Source organism: Moschus berezovskii, chromosome 7 (genome assembly GCF_049115385.1).
Source record: "Moschus berezovskii isolate FMDL1 chromosome 7, NW_MosBer_1.0, whole genome shotgun sequence".
NCBI lineage: Eukaryota > Metazoa > Chordata > Mammalia > Artiodactyla > Moschidae > Moschus > Moschus berezovskii.
The window spans coordinates 81,973,090-81,995,053 of record NC_142466.1 but is presented as its reverse complement, the minus strand read 5'-3'; the positions used below and the strand labels follow the sequence as shown (position 1 = coordinate 81,995,053).

Here is a 21,964-nt window from a genome sequence, read left to right as displayed (position 1 = left end):
TGCTCAGTTGCTAAGTCATGTCCAACTCTTTTCAACCCCATGGACTGTAGCCTGCCAGGCTCCTCTGCCCATGGGATTCTCCAGGCAAGAATACTGGATTGCAATTTCCTTCTCCAGTGATCTTCCCGACGCAGGGATCAAACCTATGTCTCTTGTGTCTCTTGCATTGGCAGGTCAGTTCTTTACCATTAAGACACAAGGGAAGCCCCGTCCAATACATGTTAGCTATTATGATATTTTTAGCCGTCATCAAGCAGTCATAGGGGAAGTTCATTTTTCTGTAAGTTTGAGGGACATCCTTCAGGATGCCACAAGAGCAGGCAGAAGGGAGGCTCTGGGCGCAGGCAGAGGACAGCAGGTGTGTAGGCTTACCTATGCTGCAGCTTTCTGAGAGGTGGGGCCGCCGAGCCTCCAGGTTTCTACAGGAGGAGAGGACAGGGCAGGAGCCCAGTGAGCTCAGAGCCTGGCAGTGCCGACCCAGGGCAGCCTCATTCCCCCCTCTCCCTCCCACCCTGCCTGGAGAAGCAGTGTGTTCTGATGGCACTAAGCTGGGAGCACGGCCCAGGCCACCAGGAAGACAGGAGGGAGCTTTGCTTGCTAAGTCGTTTCAGTTGTGTCTGACTCTGCGACCCTATGGACTGTAGCCTGCCAGGCTCCTCTGTCCATGGGATTCTCCAGGCAAGAGTACTGGCGTGGGTTGCCATGCCCTTCTCCAGGGGATCTTCCCAACCCAGGGATTGAACCCATGTTTCTTGCACTGGCAGGCAAGTTCTTTACCCCTAGCGCCACCTGAGGGGACAGCAGCAATTCCCTGCCCAAGATGGTGCCAGGTGGCTTTAGGACACAGGAATAACCCTGCACGAATTTACTGGGAGAAATTTACTGGTGAAAAATAACCACTTTTGAAATGCTAGAATTCCAGCATTTTCTCCTGGGGGCCAGAAACTGGAAACCATGGCGGGGGAGGCCCCCTCCCTGTTCGGTCCGCGTTTGTAAGGAAGACACCGGCTGAGGGCGGGGCCGGTTCTCTGCCTCGCGGTTGGTTGTACTCACAGCGTGGGGATCTGGGGCAGACTGTTCCGCTTCTCCCCATCTAGAGAGAGGAGAGGAAGAAAGGGAGCTGGAACCAGGGACACAGGGTCCCAGATGGATGACGGACCTCACTGCTTCTACCAGCCGACACACAGGAGACCCCTCCCGCCACTCTATGGCCCCTGAGAGTCGGAATGGAAGCTGGATAGGCTGTTGCCCTGAACTAGAATCCTTTTAGCAGAAGAAACTCTCAGACTTCCTCTGCCACTGTCACACGTCCCAGCCTGACCCTTCCTTTCTGATTACATCCCCAAACAGGACGGACCAGCCATGTTCTGGGAACAGCTTTGATCTTCCCAGGGTGACAAACATCTTTCGATCACAAGTTGCCCCCCTCACCCCGTGCCACCCTTGGTCAGCGGGGCCAGGGCTGTAGCCAAGCATCTGGGATGGGATCACAGGGAGTGTCCAGCAGGGCTGGGTGAGCCCCTCCCCACACTTCCAAAGGCTCTTCATTCACATGTCCGTCAATGATTTAGCTTCTCCTGCTCCGCCCCGGAGGCTTGGCTCGGGTATGCCACCTACTGCCTGTTGGGCCAGGTTGCCTTCAAGTGGAAACACACCTTTTTTGGCTCGAATGATGAGAGAGCCCTTGTGCTCTCCTTGCAGCCGGCAGTAACCATCTACGAGGTCAGCCATGTTCTCGGCCTCTGCCAGAGAGGAGGTTTTGATGGACAAGGACTGCAGGGAAGAGACCAGCCAAGGATGAGACCCCAGAGCCTTGGCTAGAGTCAACCCCACGGGACTGCAGGACTTCTAACCATGGCCTGCCTGGACTCCACCAGCTCCTCTTCTGGGGCTCGGCTTGCATTTCCCATTGCCACCAGGGGGCGCTCTCGTAACCCCGTCCAACTGACCACCTTACACTCCAGGAAGGGAATTCCTTTCTCTAGTCACTGAATGTACAGCACAAGCCTTGTATGCTTGAGCAGAAATGGAGAAAAGGGAAGAGGGAGGGAGTGGGGCAGAGGACATGTGGATGAAAGGACAAACATACAACCTGTTTGTGGTCTGAGGTCTCTCTCATTCTCCCACCTACAAAAAGCCGTGGGTCTCCAAGGTCTTGGTTCTGAGTCATTGTTACCTGTTCACAGTTAGACCTCTGATCTGTACCTTGATTTCTGGTCACTTCACTCCTGCCCTCCCCCAAACTTCCTACAACTCCTTTCTTGACCTTTTAAACCACAGTTTTGCTTCCTGATGTACTTTTCCTTAGTTTGACATCATCCTGCTACCTGGTCTAAGAACTAGGTGCCCTTTACTTAACAAGATCTCCGCAGCCAGGGAAGCCCTGGTCAGGCTGGCCTGAGCAGGCATGCCCAATGCTCTCAGAGATGCTCACCTGGGGAGCGCCTTCGATGCCCAGCTGCAGTACCGCCTGGCCCTCCTCCAGAGGGAGGCACCTGATGGACTTGATCTGCTTGAACTCGGCCAGGCACGTGGGCTGTGGGAAAGGAGGGGGTCCTTCAAACCATCCCATTCCTGGGATTGGGCCATGAGGATTGATCAGTATGGGGTGGGGGTGGGGAGCAAGGAAGAAACAGGCATTGGAGTCTCTCGGCGGGGATGGAGAGGGAATCAAAGACCATTCAGGTTAGAAGGATCACCTAGCCCAAGCCCCTTGCAGAAGAAAATATGAGCCCGGAAAGAGTCAGGGTTTGCCCACGGTCATATGCCAAGCTGGTGGTAGGGCCAGGGCTGGACCTGGTTCTTCTGACTCCCAGGGACATGATAGCCCCATATGCCATTGAAAGAGCAACTGCTATTGCCAGAAAAGCAACAGTAGTATCCTTCCCTCTTCCCCTCCCCCACCTTAACCACACCTGTCCCCACCGCCTCTGTGCCACAGACAGTCCCAGGGATGCAATGGCCCACGCTCCCCATGCCGTTATCCCAAATAGCCTCCCCACAGCTACTGATCCCAAGAGCCTCTTTGCTGTCAGCAGCGGGGTGGAAGAACCGATGGGATAGGCCAGGATGGGAGGCAGCTAAAAGGGGAAGAATGTTCTGCCTGGAGCTGGGTGGGGCCTGCCCCCCTCCCCACCCCATCTCTCTCTACCTTTGCATCTTGACTTGTCAGCTGGCGGATGCCTTTAGGGCCAATGACCAGGTCCACAGTAATGTTCCATCCTTGCTGGAATCAAAGGAGAGACAGGTTGTTGCCTCTGCTCTGCCTGCCCGTATTTCAGAGGCTTGAAAACAGTTCACTAGCTAGACACAAGCCATGTCTCCTGGGTCCTCCAGCTCCTTCCATCCTAACTTCCCACCATACAGATTACCCTGCTTCCAACACTCTGCCAGCACTGCCCACCTCCTCCCAGAGTTGGAGCCAAGGTTTCAGCTCCCTTCGGCAAGCAAGTAGCTTAGCCTTAGTTGCATTTTCAGTTACTGGGGGAGGTCCTGGTGCCACAGAACCTACAAGCAGTAGGTTGGAGGGTTGTCTTGACCCCCATCCCCACCCTGAGCTGCCCTCGTGGTCTGCTCTCCTGAGAGGCTTGGGATTTGGGTCAGGGGGAGAATGAAGAGAAGGTGGTGTTACAATGAGTTCACAGCGATAGGTCTCCTGGTCAATGTTGGCGAAGCCTGCGAGGGTGTTGAAGAACTTCATGACGCACTCCTCCTCCCGGAGCGAGGCGTACTGCTGGAACGTCTGCTGGATCATCTTCCGGAACTGCTTGGGCTGGGTGAGAGGGTCAGGGGTGAGCGGGGCCCGATTCCTTCCCTTAGGATCTCACCGCAGGCCTGCGCGCTGCTGTAGGACAGTCCTTAGGCCTCTGAAGACCGTGAGGGCAGTGGTGATCTCTTACACCATGGTGGTCTCAAGGGAGCTCACCATGGCCCTGGGAGGGAGGCAGGGGTGGTAGCATCCCTGGTGCTCAGGCCATAGAGCTAACTGGCCTTTAATGTGGAACTAGAGCAGGGTTTCTTGATTCCCGGACACAGATGGGCCCATGGGATGCATGGAGCAGTCCCAGGTCCAGATGGCCTAAGGCAGCACAGACACCCTGGCTTCCCTGAGGGTCCCCAGCTCCATCCCTTATAGATCTAATCCTTGGGGGACATAAGGGAGACACGAAGGGAGTCTTTCTGGGCTCTTCATCCATTGGTTTCCTCACCTTTAAGTTCTCCTGCATTTGCTTTGGGAAAAACAGGTCCAGGCCCACTTCTTTCCTGAAAGTAAGGGGGGAAAAGCAGCATTTGAGTCCCCTTTGGTGGCTCAAATGGTAAAGAACTGCCTGCATTGCGGGAGACCCAGGTTTGATCCCTGGGTCAGGAAGATCCTCTGGAGAAGGAAATGGCAGCCCACTCCAGTGTTCTTGCCTGGAGAATCCCAGGGACAGCGGAGCCTGGTGGGCTGCTGTCTATGGGGTTGCACAGAGTCAGACATGACTGAAGTGACTTCGCAGCAGCAGCAGCAACCCATTCTAGTATTCTTGCCTGGAGAATCCCTTGGACAGAGGAGCCTGGTGGGCTACCGTCCATGGGGTTGCAAAGAATTGGACAAGACTGAGTGACTAATACTTTCTATATTCCCAACTCAGGACTTTGGGCCAATCAGGGAAAGGTGAGCACACCAGGGAGATGGGTCTTGCCTGGCTCTGGTCTGGGGATGGAGGTGTATAGCAGGTGAGCAAGAAGAGCAAAGCAGGAGGAGGGAAGGGAGGAGAGGCTGGGGCCAGTCCCAGGACTTACTCCAGGAGCTCGAAGTTGGACTTTTTGTCAAGTGCGTTGTGGGGCATGTCCTTGAAGAACCTCCTGCAGAGAGAGAAGCCACGGGGAGAAACAGGGCCATCAGAGCTGGGCCACCAATGCCCACATGTTGGCCCAGAAGCACCCTCCCCTGCCGGATGTGGGAATCACTGGGAGGGAGAAAGGAAGGAGAGGAGAAAAATTCTGTATTTAGAAAACTATGAATTTTAGAAAACCCACAAATTTCCTTCCTAGGAAAGACTCCAGTTGTACTCCAGGGTGTCCACCTCTGGCTTATGCAGTTGGTGGGCAGAAGAGGAGGACAGGGGTTATACCAGTGGTCTCTACAAATAAATGACCCAAGGCAGCCAACACTCGACTTGTAGCTGCGGAACACTGACATCCACCTTTTAGGTTCTGTGTTCCCTTTGTGACTTCCATTCCCCTCATTTGCTACCTCTGAAAATCTATGTGTATGAGAGCAAATAATTATAAAATATAGTACACATAAAAACTTTAGCATTTATGGGACAGAAGAAGAAAATAAAACAAATCCATAATCCTGCCACCTGGGGTGACATCTATTAAATTTTTATACATATTCTTTAAGTATGATTTTCCCTTTAAATGTATGTCTTCATGGAGATTTTTATGTATTATTTATTTATAATAATTGTTTACGTGGAGACCAAATAGCCAATACTATTTGTCTTATCATCCCTTCCCTATTTGGATCATCGTGTCTAGTAATTTCTTCAACTGTTGCAGACACTGTCCCACTCCTGATCATATATTAGTAAGTCAGTGTTACTTTAACCCACGTGTCCTTGGGCATATCTGGGAATAGTTTTATGCCGCTGATACCATAAGCAGAGAAGGGCAAGTAACTTATGATTCATAAACAGTAAATTTACAAAATTTACAGTGTTTAGAAAAGAGTATGATTAAGCCTTCATCTCACACTTTATTTTAAATATTTATTCTAGATAGATTAAAGGGAAAATGTTAATAATGAAATTATTTTAAAACTAGAAGAAAAGCTAAGGAAATATTCTCAAATCATGGAACTGAGAAGAATATCTAAAGCATGAAATCATAGAAGAGATCTACATAAAACTTAAAACATGTAGTGCTATGTCCTTAACAATTTTAATAAAAGGTATTTTTGAACATATTGTCAATCAAGATAAGTAGTAATAATTATGGTCTCAATTTTAGAGGGAAAAAAATGCATTGGGAAAAACCTGACCTGGAGCTACTCTGCTAATTGAGGTTATCTCTGGTTAATGGAATTTCAAAAGATTTTAGTCATTTTTTATCCTTCCCTACATGTGGAAAATACTCCACATTGTACAAGGTAGTGTGGCCATCTGCAATCCCCCCTAGGTTGGGTGAGCTGCAAAATGTACTTCCAGGTAACTGACCATGTTGGCATGCTGCATGCAGTTAAGTAACTCTGCAAAATAAATGTCAGCACGGGTCCGCCAGCAAAGAGGTCTTTAGATCTTTCATGGTTACCCAATCATTCAAATTCAAACTGTGCCCTCACTGTGTGCCAGGAGAAGGTGGCACCAACCCTGAGTTCAAGGGTTTGATAGATTTCAGACTAGTGCATGTGAACCACTCGGCATCAGACAGGGTGGTGCATATATACGGCCTTATGGCCAATCCGTGCAGGGAGGGGTAGGTGGGGTGGACCTGGGGAATGGGAGACTTTGAGATGGAGCCCTTGAGTGGGCACTGAAGGAAGAGCCCAGGGTCACACTGCCTGTTATCACGTGTGCTTCACAGGTGTGCTCCGAGGTTTTCTATGAATGTTGAGGGAAAGCGAACAACTTTGGGGACTTCCTTGGTGGCTCAGGGGTAAAGAATTAGTCTGCAGTGCAGGAGATGCAGGTTCGATCCCTGGGTTGGGAAGATCTCCTGGAGGAGACATGGCAACCCACTCCAGTATTCTTGCCTGGAGAATCCAACAGACAGTGGAGCTTGGTGGGCTACAGTCCGTGGGGTTGCAGAGTCAGAAAGGACTAAGTGTCTGAGCTGGATGATTTACTAACTCTGTACACATCTATTAGCACCTACTGGAGTGGGGGATACAGCAGTGAGCAACACAGATGGAATCCCAGCATTTGAATATCTCCCAGAAGCTTGCCTAGTGTCCAAAGGAACGTTTACTGGATCACCTGGATGGCAGGTAGAAGGAAGAAGTCGGAGCCTGGAGGCAAGAACAGTGGCAGTGAAAGGCAGACAGGGGACACCGACCAGAGAGAGGGCTGGCGCCTCTCTTCCCAGGGCCAGACGGTGAGCACCTCGGGCCTTACCGTCTGTCGGCCACCACTTGTCCCCTTCCGGCTCTCACATTCCTGCCTTGGAGGAGAGTCCAAGCTGGCCGAGAGCCCAGTGGAGGAAGGAAGGAGCAGGCAACTTCCCTGGAGTGACCCGGAGGCCACCTACCTGAGCTCCAGACAGCCCAGCTGCAGGGCCATCCCCTCGCTGACCTTGCTGGCATAGCGCTGCATGTAGTCATTCCGGAGCTGGCAGGGAGAAAGGCCACGGTTCAGACTCCCGCCCTCGCTCCCCATTTCCCTGAGATGAGCAGAGGCCCCAGGAGGTGGAGGGGGCTTTGAACACCATCCTGCTGCCCTGAGTGGTCTCTCCTCCCTCCCCCCACAAAGGCACAACTGCGTAGCAGGAGGGGGAGGTGCCCTGGGTAGTGTTGATTGTGCCCCCACAGGCGTGATCGAGTTTTTGAAGCACTGTCATAGCACATTTTTTAAGGGTTCACAAGGCAGGAAGTTCAGGTTCCCCTCTCCCACCCCCCACTTTGGAGATCAAGAAACTGGGAATGGGGGGAGGAGTTATTCATTTATTCTGGCTTCCCGATGGCTCAGCGGTAAAGAATCCTCCTGCAGTGCAGGAGACACAGATAAGGCTTTGACCCCTGGGTTGGGAAGATCCCCTGGAGAAGGGCATGGCAATCCACTCCAGTATTCTAGCCTGGAGAGGTGAGAGGAGCCTGGTGGACTACAGTCCTTGGGTTTGCAAAGAGTTGGACACAACTGAACGACTGAGCACACACGCACGCAGTAATTTACCCAAAGCCGTGTTGGTAAGTAGTGATGGATGTCACTCAAGATACAAGGAAAGTCTGGCTTGGTCTCTAGAGGACCAGGAGGGAGATGTAGGCTGGGGCAAAGGCCAGACACAAAACAGCCGTGGCGGCTCTTGTGCACTTTGTGCTTATTCCCCGCCGTGTCTTGTGCTGGGCCCCTCAGAGGCACTACATCCAGGAGTGTGGCGAGCTGCTCCAAACAGCTCATGGAAGTCAGTTATTAAGTTTTCCAAAATTTTGTGAGCTGCTTGATATATTAGTTTTTTGAAATAGGCCAAGATGGGAGTATTTGATTTAGTTTAGTTGCTAAGTTGTGTTTGACTCTTGTGACCCCACAGACTGTAGCCCATCAGTTTCCTCTGTCCTTGGGATTTCCCAAGTAAGAATACTGGAGTGGGTTGCCACTTCCTTTTATAGGGGATCTTCTGGACCCAGGTCTCCTGCATTGCAGGTGGATTCTTTACTGCCTGAGTTACCAGGGGTTATTTACACCATGGAAATTGGCAAGTACTACAAATCAGATGTTGGTTTACCAGCACACTGCTAGTACTATCGTTAGGTCTTCATGGCAACCCAATAATGTACGTATTCTTCTTATCATCCCCTTTTTATAGAAGAGGAAACAGCCTCATGCAGGTAAATTAGGTCCCGAGGGGTTTCAGGTTGGGAAGTGGTAAAACTGGGCTAGAAGCCAGGTGTGTCAGACAGCCGAGCCTGTGTGCTATGATTGGTTCCCTTCTCTTTGGACTTGCTCTGCCTGCTTCCCCAGCCAGGTCTTCTGGGTAGTAAATAGCCACTAGGAAAATCCAAGAGGCCCTGTGCCTATGGGGAGGGGTCATTCAGCCCTCAGGTGTGAAGGAAGCAGGTTTGGATAGCTGACCAGGGACCAAAGAATATCCCCGAGAGAAGTTTCCTGGAATGGGACCTTCAAAATGCAAGCCTTGTCTTTCCATCTCCCCAGGAGAGATGGTCATAGGACCCAGGGGACTGGAAGATAAAATACTTTTACCTGTTGGTAAAAATAAAGCAGCGTGGTTCTGTCTTCTTTCAGGCTCTCCATGAAGTCCTCTGGCAGGTAGCGGATTTGAAGGTCATACCTGGGACAGGAAGTTAAAATTCTCTGGTTGACAGAGGGAAGCTGGTCCTACCAGGGGTTGCCCACGGAGCTCCTGGCTACCCATTTAGGACTTGCTCCTTCTTTCCTTCTTTCCCATGGGTGGGTGGAGGACCGCAGCGGACAGAGGGGTGGGTTGCCAGCCACAGTGGTCACTGCTGGTTCTGACTCTCCCTCTCCTCCCTGCGATGGTAGCTGTTCTCCTCAGGCTCACTGCCCAGCCCTTGGCCTGGCTCCCCCTCCTCCTTATACTTCTGCTCCTCCTCCTCCATAGCGCCAAGAGCATCCAGTCCAGGGATGCACTGAGATATCCATCTTGGAATGCGGATGTGTGGTGAGCCTTATTAGGTCTTGAAGCAAACACATGCACTGGATGCTGCAGAAGGGCCAACCTAATATGCCACTCAGATTTTCTATAGTATTCTCAGAGGTTGGTAAACGCTCTGAGGAAAGGCCTCCCAGGGTCTCCCCACGCCTCATCTCCCCCTCCCCCATTCCAGAACCTGCGGCTCCTCTGGTACCTCCACTCGGCTTCCACATGTAGACATTCATACTTGTCCTGCACCTCCCCCACTGTCATCAGCGGGTGCAGCCAGTGGATCTCGTCTGACTTCATGTGCTTCAGCCTCAGCCCATAGCAGTCGGCCAGCTGGATGTTGGGCCCAATCCGCCCGCTCAGCAGGATGGAGGCGATGACTTCCTACAGAGGAGAAGAGAGGGGACTTGACTCAGGGGTATGCCCTTCTGGGCTCCCACAGTCCTCACAGAGCCCCCGGAAGTGTGATTCTCTAGGGTGGGATTCTGACTTAGACGTTTTATTCGTCTGATTCACTAGCGCTTAGTGAAAGGCTTGGTACACAGTAGGCTCTATGTGGTGAATGAACAAGTTTGCAAAATCAGACAGAGGTGGCGGAACTGAGAGCAGAAGCAAAGGAGAAAATGCAGTGAGGCAAAGAGCATGGATTCCATGCTTGTGCATTTCATTCCAACTCAACCAATCCATAACTACCGAGCACCGACTGTGTAAGAAGCACCCTCTGAAGGGCTTCCAGTTCAGCCAGCATTGCTAAGCGTCTGCAGCAGGCATTTCTGGGAACTGTGCAAACATTATTCCACTGAATCTGTGCAGCACACGGGAGCAGGTGTGACATCCCCATCTGACTGATGGGGAAACTTATGGAGATCACAGGGGCTTCCCTGGTAGCTCAGTGGGTAAAGAATCCATCTGCAATGTAGAAGACCCAGGTTCAATGCCTGGGCTGGGAAGATCCGCTGGAGAGGGGCTAGGCTATCCAGTCCAGGATTCTTGGGCTTCCCTTGTGGCTCAGCTGGTAAAGAATCCACCTGCAATGCGGGAGAGCTGGATTCAAGAACTGGGTTCAATCCCTGGGTTGGGAAGATCCCCCGGAGAAGGGAAAGGGAACCCACTCCAGTATTCTGGCCTGGAGAATTCCATGTACTACATAGTCCATGGGGTTGCAAAGAGTCGGACACAACTGGGCGACTTTCACTTCCGTTCCGTTCCGTTCAGTCGCTCAGTCGTGTCTGACTCTTTGCGACCCCGTGGACTGTAGCCTACCAGGCTTCTCCGTCCATGGGATTCTCGAGGCAAGAATACTGGAGTGGGTTACCGTTTCCTTCTCCAGGGGATCTTCCCGACCCAGGGATCGAACCAGGTCTCCAGCATTGGAGGCAGACGCTTTAACCTCTGAGCCACCAGGGAAGCCTGACTTTCACTTCACTTCACTTTAATGGAGATCACACAGCTCATGGCATTAAGCTGGAATATGGACTCTGAGCCCTGGACTCTGAGGACTAGTATTAGATCAAGCTGCTTCATGGAAAGGTGGGCTGGGTAAGATAGAAGGGCAGGACTCGCATTAGGGATTAAGTGGCACCACTTCTGCACAAGAAGCATGGCCACCAGAAACAGAATATTGACTAAAAATTAGGTGCCCTCCTTATTCCTGCTTTCTTGATCAGAAGCTAGCCCACCCCACAGCCTGATGCCATAGCTTCCTGGCCTGGAGCCTGAGTTGGATTAAGAGGCCCATTGACAGCAGCCTGGAAAACCACCATCTATAAAGTCTTGTTGAGTTCTGAAATCACATTGGTTCCACTTTAACTCAGGTTTCTCATGGAGTTCCACACATAACTGGTCAATCAAGCCCACTCCTGATGGAGTAAAAAGTACTCTAAAGGCAAGTGAAAAAACTCACAAGCACTAACCAATCTCTGTTGAGTATCTTTGCAGTACACGCCACCCAGTCTGAGACCCCTGTGAATGTTAAAAAATTCAAATATATGTGAAGAAGACAGAAGTCAGTAGATTAGTATAATAAATCCCCATGTATACCCCACCCATCTTCAACAGTTACTAACATTTCGCCATTTTTACTTCTTCTATAACACTACCATCTACTACTTCACCATCACTCAACTATCATCAATTTTTACAGCTCTTCTTTCACAGTGAAATTTATATTAATTTAAAGACACAAAGTTTAGCTACACAGTTTGACACATGAACACACCTGCGCAACCCACATATCAATTAAGATATTTCCAGATCTCCAGAAAGTTCCCTCATATCCCTTTTCAGTCAACTTTCATGGAACATTCCTACTTCCGGTTCTAGGCAACAATTTTTTCCTCAGTTTTGCCTGTTGTAGAACTTAATATAATTGGAATCATTTTGTATATATTATTCATCCTCCTGTTGCTAAATACCGGGGCTATTTCTCATTTTTGGCTATTGTAAATAAAATTACTATGAGCATTAATGTACAAGTCTTTCTGAGTATGTGTATTGTCATTTCCTCTGGACAAATACCTAGGAGAGAAATGACTGGGTCAAAGGTAGATGAACTTTATAGGTGATTGCTATAATGATTCCATTTTATACATATATTGTGATATATGGGCTTCCCTGGTGGCTCAGATGGTAAAGCATCTGCCTGCAATGCGGGAGACCCAGGTTCGATCCCTGGGTTGGGAAGATCCCCTGGAGAAGGAAATGGCAACCCACTCCAGTATTCTTGCCTGGAAAATCCCATGGACTGAGGAGCCTGGCGGGCTACAGTCCATAGGGTCACAAAGAGTTGGACACGACTGCAAATTATGATACATGAGATGTCCATTACACTACATCCTCTCCAACTTTTGGTGTTAGAAATGTTTTTAATATTAGACATTTTAGTGAGTATGCATAGTATCCCATTGTGTTTTTAATTTGCATTTCCTTGAAGACTAACAATATTGAGCACTGTTCCATCTGCTTATAACCATTGATATGTCTTCCTTTGTGAGGTACTTGTTCAAATTCGTTGTCCATTGTGTGTGTGTCTTTATTGATTGTAGGAGGTCCTTATACAATCTAGATAAAAGTACTTTGCATATGTTTTATGAATATTTTCTCTATATCTGTACCGTGAAAGAAAGTGAAAGTCACTCAGTCACGTCCAACTCCTTGAACTGTAGCCTGCCAGGCTCTTCTGTCCATGAAGTTCTCTAGTTCAGAACACTGGAGTAGGTAGCCATTCTCTTCTCCAGGGGATCTTCCCAACCCAGGGATCAAACCCAGGACTCCCACATTGCAGGTGGATTCTTTAGCATTTGAGACACCAGAGAAGCCCAAGAACACTGGAGTGGGTAGCTTATCCTTTCCCCAGGGGATCTTCCAGACCCAGGAATTGAACCAGGATCTCCTGCATTGCAGGTGGGTTCTTTAGCGGAGCTACCAGGGAAGCCCAGATCTGTACTGTGCCTATTATTTATCTCCTTAACAGCATCTTTCAATAAAGTCTTATTGACCAAAATATTCTTTTATGGTCAGCGAGCTTTGCATCTTAAGAAATGTTTGCCTGTCTCCAAATCATGAATATATTCTCCTGGTTTCTTGTATAAACTTCATAGCTTCAGGACTTCCCTGTGGTCCAGTGGCCAACGCAGGGCTCGTGGGTTCGATCCCTGGTCTGGGAAGATTCCATGTGCAGAGGGACAACTAAACCTGTGTGCCACAACTATTGGAGTCCTCATTCCCTAGAGCCCATGCTCCACAATAAGAGAAGATTGCAGACTGCAAGCGGAGAGGAACTCCTGCTCTCCAAAACTAGGAAAAGGCCTCACGCAGTAACAAAGACTTGGTGCAGCCAAAAATTAATTGATTTTAAAAAGGTTATAAAATAAAAACTTCATAGTTTTAGCTTTTACCTTTGTCTCTGTGATTGAGCTTGAGTTAACTTTTGTGTCTGGCATGAAGTAGGGGTCAAATAATTTTTTTTTTTAAAAATCATAAAAATCTATGGTTATTCAGCATTGGCTGTTGATTTTCATTTCCTAATTGAATTGTTTCGCTGTCTTTGTCAAAATCAATTGGCCATATAAATTCTGGGCTCTCAGTTCTGTTCTATTGATTTCTGCCTGCACTGTGCCAATGCCACTCTGTCTGCATTACTGTAGCTTTAGATAAGATCTTTTAAATTTTTATTTATTTATTTAATTTGGTTTGGTGTGCTGGGTCTTCACTGCTGCACACTGGCTTTCTCTAGGTGCAGTGAGTGGGGGATACTCCCTAGTAGATGTACGTGGGCTTCTCTTTGTAGTGTCTTTTCCTTGTTTCGGAGTAGGAGCCCTAGGTACCCGGGCTTCAGTAGTCACAGTGTGCAGACTCAGTGGTGCCAAGGCATGTGAGATCTTAGTTCCCATACCAGGGATCGAACCTGTGTCCCCTGCATTGGCAGGCAGACCAGAGAACCAGTGACCCACCTAACCGCCATTCTTAACCAGTGAAACTCCAGGGAAGTCCCTAGAGGAGATCTTGAAGTCAAACAGCATAAGCCTTCCGCCATTTCCTTCCCAAGATTATTGTGCTATTCTGGGTCTCTGCAACTCCATATACATTTTTGAATCAGTTTGTCACTTTCTATTTAAAATATCTGCTGAATTATGATTGAGATTGTGTTACATCTACAGCTTGGCGAGGGAGAACTGGCATCTTAACAGCACGGAGTCTTCCAGTCCTCACACATGGTATGTCTTTCCACTTATTTTGCTTGTGTTTCATGTTTGTTAGCAATGATCTGTAGTTTCCAGTGTATAGGTTTTACGGTCTTTTATAAAATTTATTTTGATTTTAACAATTAGGACTCATGCTGAAACTCCAATACTTTGACCACCTGATGTAAAGAGCTGAATCATTGGAAAAGACCCTGACGCTGGGAAAGATTGAGGGCAGGAGGAGAAGTGGGTGACAGAGGATGAGATGGTTGGGTGGAATCACTGACTCAATGAACATGAGTTTGAGCAAACTCCAGGAGATAGTGAAAGACAGGGAAGCCTGGAATGCTGCAGTCCATGGGGTCGCAAAGAGTCGGACACGACTTAGCAACTGAAAAACAACAACATGGTTTGAGAGAGAAAGGTCTGTTTACTGAGAGAACCTAGGACCAATGACACCCTGATAGTTGGATACCAAACACCCAGTCTTACTTTCCAAATACCCTTCTGTACTAAACAGATCCAGGATTCCCTGGAGAAATGCTGATTCCCCGGCTGGGGCAAAGAAGGTCTGAGATGAGCCTGAAATATCTTTTTATGCTAGAAAAAAAGGAAGTGTTTAGAGAATGTTGGGGGTTTAGAGAATGTTGGCGGACACATAACAAGGAACCAGTATCAGTTTAACGGGGCTGGACAAGCCAAGTCTGGGAGAACATAAACATTAAAGTCTACTATGGTGGAGTGCATCCACAGAATAAAATAGAATCTAGGACAGATAAGTCAATAAATGGGGGAGAAGAGGATGCTTTTCTGTAGAGTAGAATACTAACTAGGAAATGTAGAAGAAAGGATGGAAATAGAAAATCACTGTCAACAAACTCAGTGTTGGTTAGTTCAGGCATGATTCATCAATGGAAGATAAGGCTGGAGGGCAGAGGATACTGACATGGTCTGAGTGTATCTCATTTCAGACACTAATCAAATACAAAGGAAAACCTGGCAGACACAGTGACCAGGTCAACAAAAATAACTTCACCCAGTGCTGCTGCTGCTAAGTTGCTTCAGTCGTGTCCGACTCTGTGTGACCCCATAGACGAAAGCCCACCAGGCTCCCTCGTCCCTGGGATTCTCCAGGCAAGAACACTGGACTGGGTTGCCATTTCCTTCTCCAATGCATGAAAGTGAAAAGTTAAAGGAAAGTCGCTCAGTCGCGTCCGACTCTTCACGACCACATGGACTGCAGCCTACCAGGCTCCTCCATCCATGGGATTTTCCAGGCAAGAGTACTGGAGTGGGGTGCCAGAACAAGGTAAAGAGGACATGCCTCCTACCTTGATACACTGAGATGGAACAGGACATCGTTTCTGTGCCGTCTCTGCTCTGAGTTCATGATGAGTCTAGGAACAGACCTGGGTGAGTGGTCTCAGAGACGGATGGAATAAAGGGCTTAACTCTCTCAGACTGAGAAACTCTTTCAGATTGGAGGAGACCAGAGAGATACGACAATCAAATGCAATGTGTGTTCTTGGACCTGACAGGAAAAATAGATATTTTAGGTACAGTTTTTGAAATTTGAATGGGTTCCATGGTTTGGGCTTCCCTGGTGGCTCAATAGTAAAGAATTCACCTGCCAGCGCAGGAGACATGGGTTCAACCCCTGGGTCAGGAAGATCCCCTGGAAAAGGAAATGGCAACCCATTCTAGTATTCTTGCCTGGAGAATCCCATGGACAGAGGAGCCTGGTGGGTTACATTCCATGGGGCCATGAAGAGTAGGACATGGCTTAGCAACTGAACAACAAATGGTTTAGATGGTAGTGGTGATTGTAGCAATGGTGATTCCCACTTTAGATGGTCACAATTCTGTAGAAGAGTGTCCTTGTGTGGGAGAAATAAACACTGAAGGCTTCTCAGTGATGTAGCAGTACTGCTGCAACTTGCTTTCAAATAACTCAGAAAGAGAATGATAGTGGGCATAGTGTATGCGTGTTTATGAGGAGATAGAGCCACTACATATGGAAAATGACACATTTAAATGATTGGGAAATCTGGGTGTAGGTGATATGGGACTTCAGACATGTCTTTCATTTTTTTAATAACTTTTAAATAATTTCAAAATGAAGAAAGTCTCTGGTAAGGGAGATTCCCAGCCATATAAGAATTAAAGGCACCATATCAAGTGGACTAATAGAATTTCTGCCCAGCTGGACAGGGGCATTACGTCCAGCTTCTCTTCCACTCAGAGTCTCTGAGAGGAGCCAGACTGTATCCATACTTTGCTCTGTGGTTTGTAAAACTCTCCAGGGCATAACTGGTGCAAATATTTTCCCCCTAGATTTTTTCTAAAACGAAACCAACTTCTACCATAGGGATGTTGGGATAAGGTTAACTCTAGATCCTTAGAGTGGAAATTCATTAAAAGACTCTTCATCCAACGGATTTTCATAGGAAGATGGATCTCAGCTTCAGGTAAGGAAGAGTATGAAGTGTACTATTTGGGGGGCTGCCTGGTACTGAGCAGGCTTTTATCAGAAGGCATTCTTCCTAGAGGAGGAAACCGGAAGTTCCTGGGGGAGGGAGCTTTACCAAATGGCTACTGCACCCACCGTCACCGTCACCGTCACCCCACCAGTTACTGACGAGAGGATGTTGTACGTAAAAGAACGTGGCTGCTCTCTGTCCTTGCCCCTGACGTTTCCTAAGTATCACTTAGAGTATCTTTATTGCTCCCGGTGGGTTCCTTGGACTGAAGTTTATGCTGATGAAGTGATTCATGGTGGGCCCCTGAAAAGTCTCATGATGGGGGCTGGCCTTGTTGGAAAAACCAACCATGTCACTAGAGGTTTAGAGCTTTGAGTCACATGATATTAGCCTGGCTGAGGAGGAGGAGGAGGTGGAAGGTTGGAAGATCAAATCAAATAGATAGAGAAAATGTGATACATAAATATAATGGAATATTACTCAGCCATTAAAAGGAATGGAATAAGGCCATTTGCAGGAACATGGACAGACCTGGAGATTGTCATACTCAGTGAAGTAAGTCAGATAGAGAAACAGAAATATAATATGATATCCCTTATATGCAGACTCTAAAACGAAATGATATAATGGATTTATTTACAAAACAGAAATAGACTTGCAGATTTTAAAAATGAACTTGTGGTTGCCAAGGGGAAAGATGGGGGGATGGGATAGTTAGGGAATTTGGGATGGACATGTACACTCTGCTATATTTAAAATGGGTAACCAACAAGAACCTACTATATAGCACAGGGAACTCTGTTCAAAGTTATGTGACAGCCTGGTTTGGAGGAGAATGGATACATGTGTACGGCTGAGTCCCTTCACTGTTCATCTGAGACTATTACAACATTGATAATCGGCTGTACCCCAGTAGAAGATGAAAACTTTAAAAATAAAATAAACAAAAAAGAAGACGCTTCTTTTCATGGGGTGGAAGGGAGAAAGTGGCTTAAGTGGAGGGGGGCCCTAGAGTGAGCTGGGGAATCAATTTAAAAGAAAAAAACTTTGAGGTTTGACATGATCTCACCATGGAGGCTTCTGCATCCGTCCTGCTGCCCCCCTCACCCTTCACTGCCTCTTCTCTCATATCCACACAGCTTCTTGTCCAAATGGTGGGAGCAGCAGTATCAGTCCTCTGCCCATAGCTCACAAACTGTCATTAATGAGCTCCATATTTTTTTCTCTATGAATAAATCACTTTGAAAAACAATAGTATAGGATGTTTACCTACTCACGAAATTGCCATATGTAACATGATAGAAAGGGGTAGGGGAAGCTGTCTTAATTTTATCAATTGTTATTGAGCTAAGCCCAGGATTCTTTTTTTTCCTACAAGAAAATTTTCCTTCTGCCCATGTGAGGGCTACCGAAAGGCAGGCCCCCAATCAGCCCATGGCTCACAGCTTCAGATGTGCAAACAGTGGGATTTCTGTGGCTTTTCCTCCTGCTTGACTGACAGAAAAGTGTTGGCTTTATCAACCAGCGTGAAGACCTCAGACTGTCTTCACCTCTCTCCCTGTTCTCTGGCATCTCCTCTTACAGGTCAGAAACAAACAAGGGGCAGGACTAGATGCCTATCCCCATGACCAGGATAATTTAGTTCTAAAGGAAAAAAGATCACCCGAGCAATTAATTCCTCTCTCCATTTTCTTGCTCTTCTGTTGGAGTTGAGTCACATTTTTTTCCATCTGAAATTGATTTTTTTTTTGAAATTGATTTTTATATATAGTGTGAGGGGTCAGACAGTAAGGAATCTGCCTGCAATGCAGGAGACCCGGGCTCGATCCCTGGTTGGGAAGATTGCCTGAAGAAGGGAATGGCAACCCACTCCAGTTTTCTTGCCTAGAGAAACCTATGGACAGAGGATCCTGGGGGGCTATAATCCAGGGGGGTGCAAAGAATCAGATATGCCCAGCATCTAAACCATCATGCATGATGTCACACCCCTTACTGGGGGACGCCTGCAACCAGGGATTGGTCACCGTGGGGGTTTCAAGCCCCTATCCTTTCATGCCCAGCAGAGCTATCCCATCCCAGCTCCAGTGCTCCCTGTGACATGTCCTGTCACAGCCCAACTGTTTCCTCTGCCCAGTCCTATTTTTTTTTTTTTATCACTCGCTCCAGGTGAGGTTCATGGGCATGCTCACTGATGCCTCCTGCCTGCAAAGATCATTAGGGTCTGCTTTCTGGAAACCCAATGGAGGCTCTGGCCTTCATTTGCTTTCCAGGCTTGATCTAACTCACTCTCCTTACTTCTTACTCTTTGGCTTATGAAAACAAAATGATGGAACTTAGGGACTTCCTTGGTGGTCCATAGTTAAGACTTCATCTTCCAATGCACACGGTTTGGAGTTCATCCCTGGTCAGGGAGCTAAGATCCCACATGCCTCGTGGCCATAAAAAACAAAACATAAAACAGATACGATATGGTCCATATTTTTAAAAAATCTTTTAAAAATAACAGAAATTAAAATTTTAATAACTTGAAACTTCGGTTTTATAAAGTCCTGCTTAAATTGTATGTTAAAAGTTACCCCTTTGAGACGAAAGGCACATATAGGAGGTGACTTTTGTTACTGGGTTCTCATTTTCTAGACAATAAGATCAGAGTCTTTAACATGAGGCATAAAAGGCCCTCTGGAATTTTCCTCTGTGTGTTTTTTCCAGATCATCTCCCATGCTGACACACAATGAATTCTAAGTACCTGCCATCTCCCAGTATTACTCTCCATGCCCAGGAGGCTCTTCCCTCTTGGAGGATGCCCAGTCCCCTCCCCTCCTGTCCTCTCCTGATTGAGTTGCATCAAAGCAGTCCCATCAAAGCAGTCGGTCCTAAAGGAAATCAACCATGAATATTCATTGAAAGAACTGATGCTGAAGCTGAAGATCCAATACTTTGGCCACCTGATTCGAAGAGCCGACTCACTGGAAAAGACCTTGATGCTGGGAAAGATGGAAGGCCAAAGGAGAAAGGGACAGCAGAGGATGAGATGGTTAGATAGCATCACCAACTAAATGGACATGAATTTGAGCAAACTCCTGGAGATAGTGAAGGACAGCAAAGCCTGTTGCAAAGAGTCAGACAGGACTTAGCAATTGAACAGTAATAACAAGTTCTCTGAGGTCCCCTGTGAAGCCCTGCCTGAATTGCCTTGACAGGGTTTGTTTTCATCCCTGGGTTCCCAAAGAAGTTTGTGTAATCTAAGATGCTGTTGGGCTTCCCTGGTGGCTCAGATGGTAAAGAATCTGCCTGCAATGCAGAATGCGGGAGACCTGGGTTTGATCTCTGGGTTGGGAAGATCCCCTGGAGAAGGGAACAGCTATCCACTCCAGTATTCTGGCCTAGAGAATTCCACGGACAGAGGAGCCTGGAAGACTACAGTTCATGGGATTGCAGAGTCGGACACGATTGAGTAATTTTCACTTTCATGTTTTTCTTTCAAGTTGCTGTTATGGGTTGAATTTCCCACCCTCCCCGCTGGGATATGTTGAAATCCGAACTGCCAGACCTTAGAACATGACCTTATTTGGAAGCAAGGTCTTCAGAGACTAATCAACTTAAAATGAAATAGTTAGATCGGACCTTAATCCAATATGACTGGTGTCTTTATATAAAAGGGAAATTCAGACGCAATGGGAGTTACACATCCAGGAAGAATGCCATGTGAAGATAGGGGATCTTGCTGCAGAAACCAGTAATTGAGAAACCAAGCACCACACTCAGAGAGTTGGAGAACTCAGGTTTATTACGCCGGCAGGCCCAGAAGAGTTAACACGCTAAGCTCTGAGTCCCAAACAAAGGGGTTACAGAGTTTTTATAGACAGACTATAGTGGGCAACACTAGCTGCTAATAGGCTGGTTTAAACTAAGGGGATTTGCGCACTGGGAACAGCAGTCAAGATGGGGAAGGGGATGCCTGACCTTTACATGGAGAGGCACGATTAAGCAGGTTTGCTTGAAAAAAGCAGCACAAGGGTGAGTGAGATAAGCTCCAGTTTCTAGTATTGTAAGTCCCCACTTTCTGAGACTACATGACATAGGTGATCCAGACTTTGCAAGGAGCAAGCTGAGTTACAGAGGCAGAAGGAGCAGGAGGTTATATAAAATTTTAACTTTTCCTTTTCATTCTGAGTGATACTTCTTCGAGCCCAGGAAAGGTAAAGGTTGCTAGGAACCACCCAAGGTGAGGAAGATGCAAGGAAACATTGTTCTCTTACAGGTTTCTGAGGGAGCATGGCCCTGCCAACAACTTGACCTTGGACTTCTAGCCTCCAGATCTATGATAGAAATGAATTTTTGTTGTTTTGACTCACCCCACTTGTGTTACTTTGTCAGAGAAGCCAGAAGAAATGAATACAGACATTCACCAATTAAAACTAAGACAATGGTTGATGTTTGTCTTTCTAACCTTTCAAATGCAAGGTCGGAAGCCAAACCTTACGTACAATATTATCCTCTTTACAAGCCCAGGCCTACAGGAGTGTCTCAAATACTTCAGGGATGAATGAATGAAGCCAGCTCTCTGGGCAACAAGTCAGGGTTATGAGAGACAGTGACCCACATTAAAATATGTTCAAGAGGTCAAGAGTGTGGTGACTAATGACATCACCAAGACTTTGGCATCTATCGGATCCAGCCAAGACTGTGCAGTAGGCCATGACCAGGTTACCTAACCTCTACTTCCTCATCTGAAAAATGGGGAGAATATTTCTTTCGTTATGAGATTTTTGGATGGGATTAGATAAGATAACATGTGGTATAAATATAAGGAACAGATATAAAATTATAAGCATGTAACGCTGTCCCTTTTCCACCTTCTAAGGAGGTTTCCATGTACCACTCAACTCTTGAACTTAGGTAGCATGAACTTGGTAATGGGGAGCATGAAGCAATGCAGTTGAATTTGAATTATACACTGGAAGAAGAAAACGGTTGACTGTGAGTGTGTGTGCTAAGTCGCTTCAGTTGTGTATGACTCTTTGCAACCCTATGAATGGTAGCCCGCCAGGCTGCTCTGTCCATGGGATTCTCCAGGTAAGAATACTGGAATGAGTTGGCATGCCCTCTTCCAGAGGATCTTCCTGACCCAGGGATCGAACCGGCATCTCTTACATCTCCTGCATCGGCAGGCGAGTGCTTTACCAGTAGTGCCACCTGGGAAGCCAAAGAGTTGACTAAGGGAAGAAAAAGAATGGATTTTGCCATGAACAGTAGAGGGAAGGAAGATAAGAGCCTTCGTTGGCTGGATTTCAGGAATTTTTTAAAAATGCAAGTAAAGATATTTTTGGTCAGCATTCAACCCAATTGGATATTAAGACATGGTTATAAAAATGTTAAGAAATGTTTCTATTTTTCTTAAAAGTGGTCCCTCAATGATATTTTCCCCCTAAGAGATTACAGTAAAGATTCAAACTGATTTCTAATTACTTTTAGAT

At 47.4% G+C, this 21,964-nt stretch overlaps 1 protein-coding gene across 5 annotated transcripts in view; it reads right to left on the bottom strand.

Moving 5' to 3' along the window:
• PTK2B (protein tyrosine kinase 2 beta) overlaps nt 1-21,964 on the bottom strand; it is a 149,660-nt gene that overhangs the window by 29,306 nt on the left and 98,390 nt on the right. For all 5 annotated transcript variants that reach the window (XM_055427266.2, XM_055427270.2, XM_055427267.2 and 2 more), the window contains 11 exons: nt 9,530-9,708; nt 8,904-8,991; nt 7,237-7,316; nt 4,786-4,848; nt 4,209-4,263; nt 3,632-3,772; nt 3,152-3,226; nt 2,435-2,536; nt 1,656-1,773; nt 1,054-1,093; nt 373-419 (listed from right to left, as the gene is read on the bottom strand). In XM_055427266.2, coding sequence (XP_055283241.1) covers nt 373-419; nt 1,054-1,093; nt 1,656-1,773; nt 2,435-2,536; nt 3,152-3,226; nt 3,632-3,772; nt 4,209-4,263; nt 4,786-4,848; nt 7,237-7,316; nt 8,904-8,991; nt 9,530-9,708 — 988 coding nt within the window. The remainder of the gene's footprint in view (nt 1-372; nt 420-1,053; nt 1,094-1,655; nt 1,774-2,434; nt 2,537-3,151; nt 3,227-3,631; nt 3,773-4,208; nt 4,264-4,785; nt 4,849-7,236; nt 7,317-8,903; nt 8,992-9,529; nt 9,709-21,964) is intronic.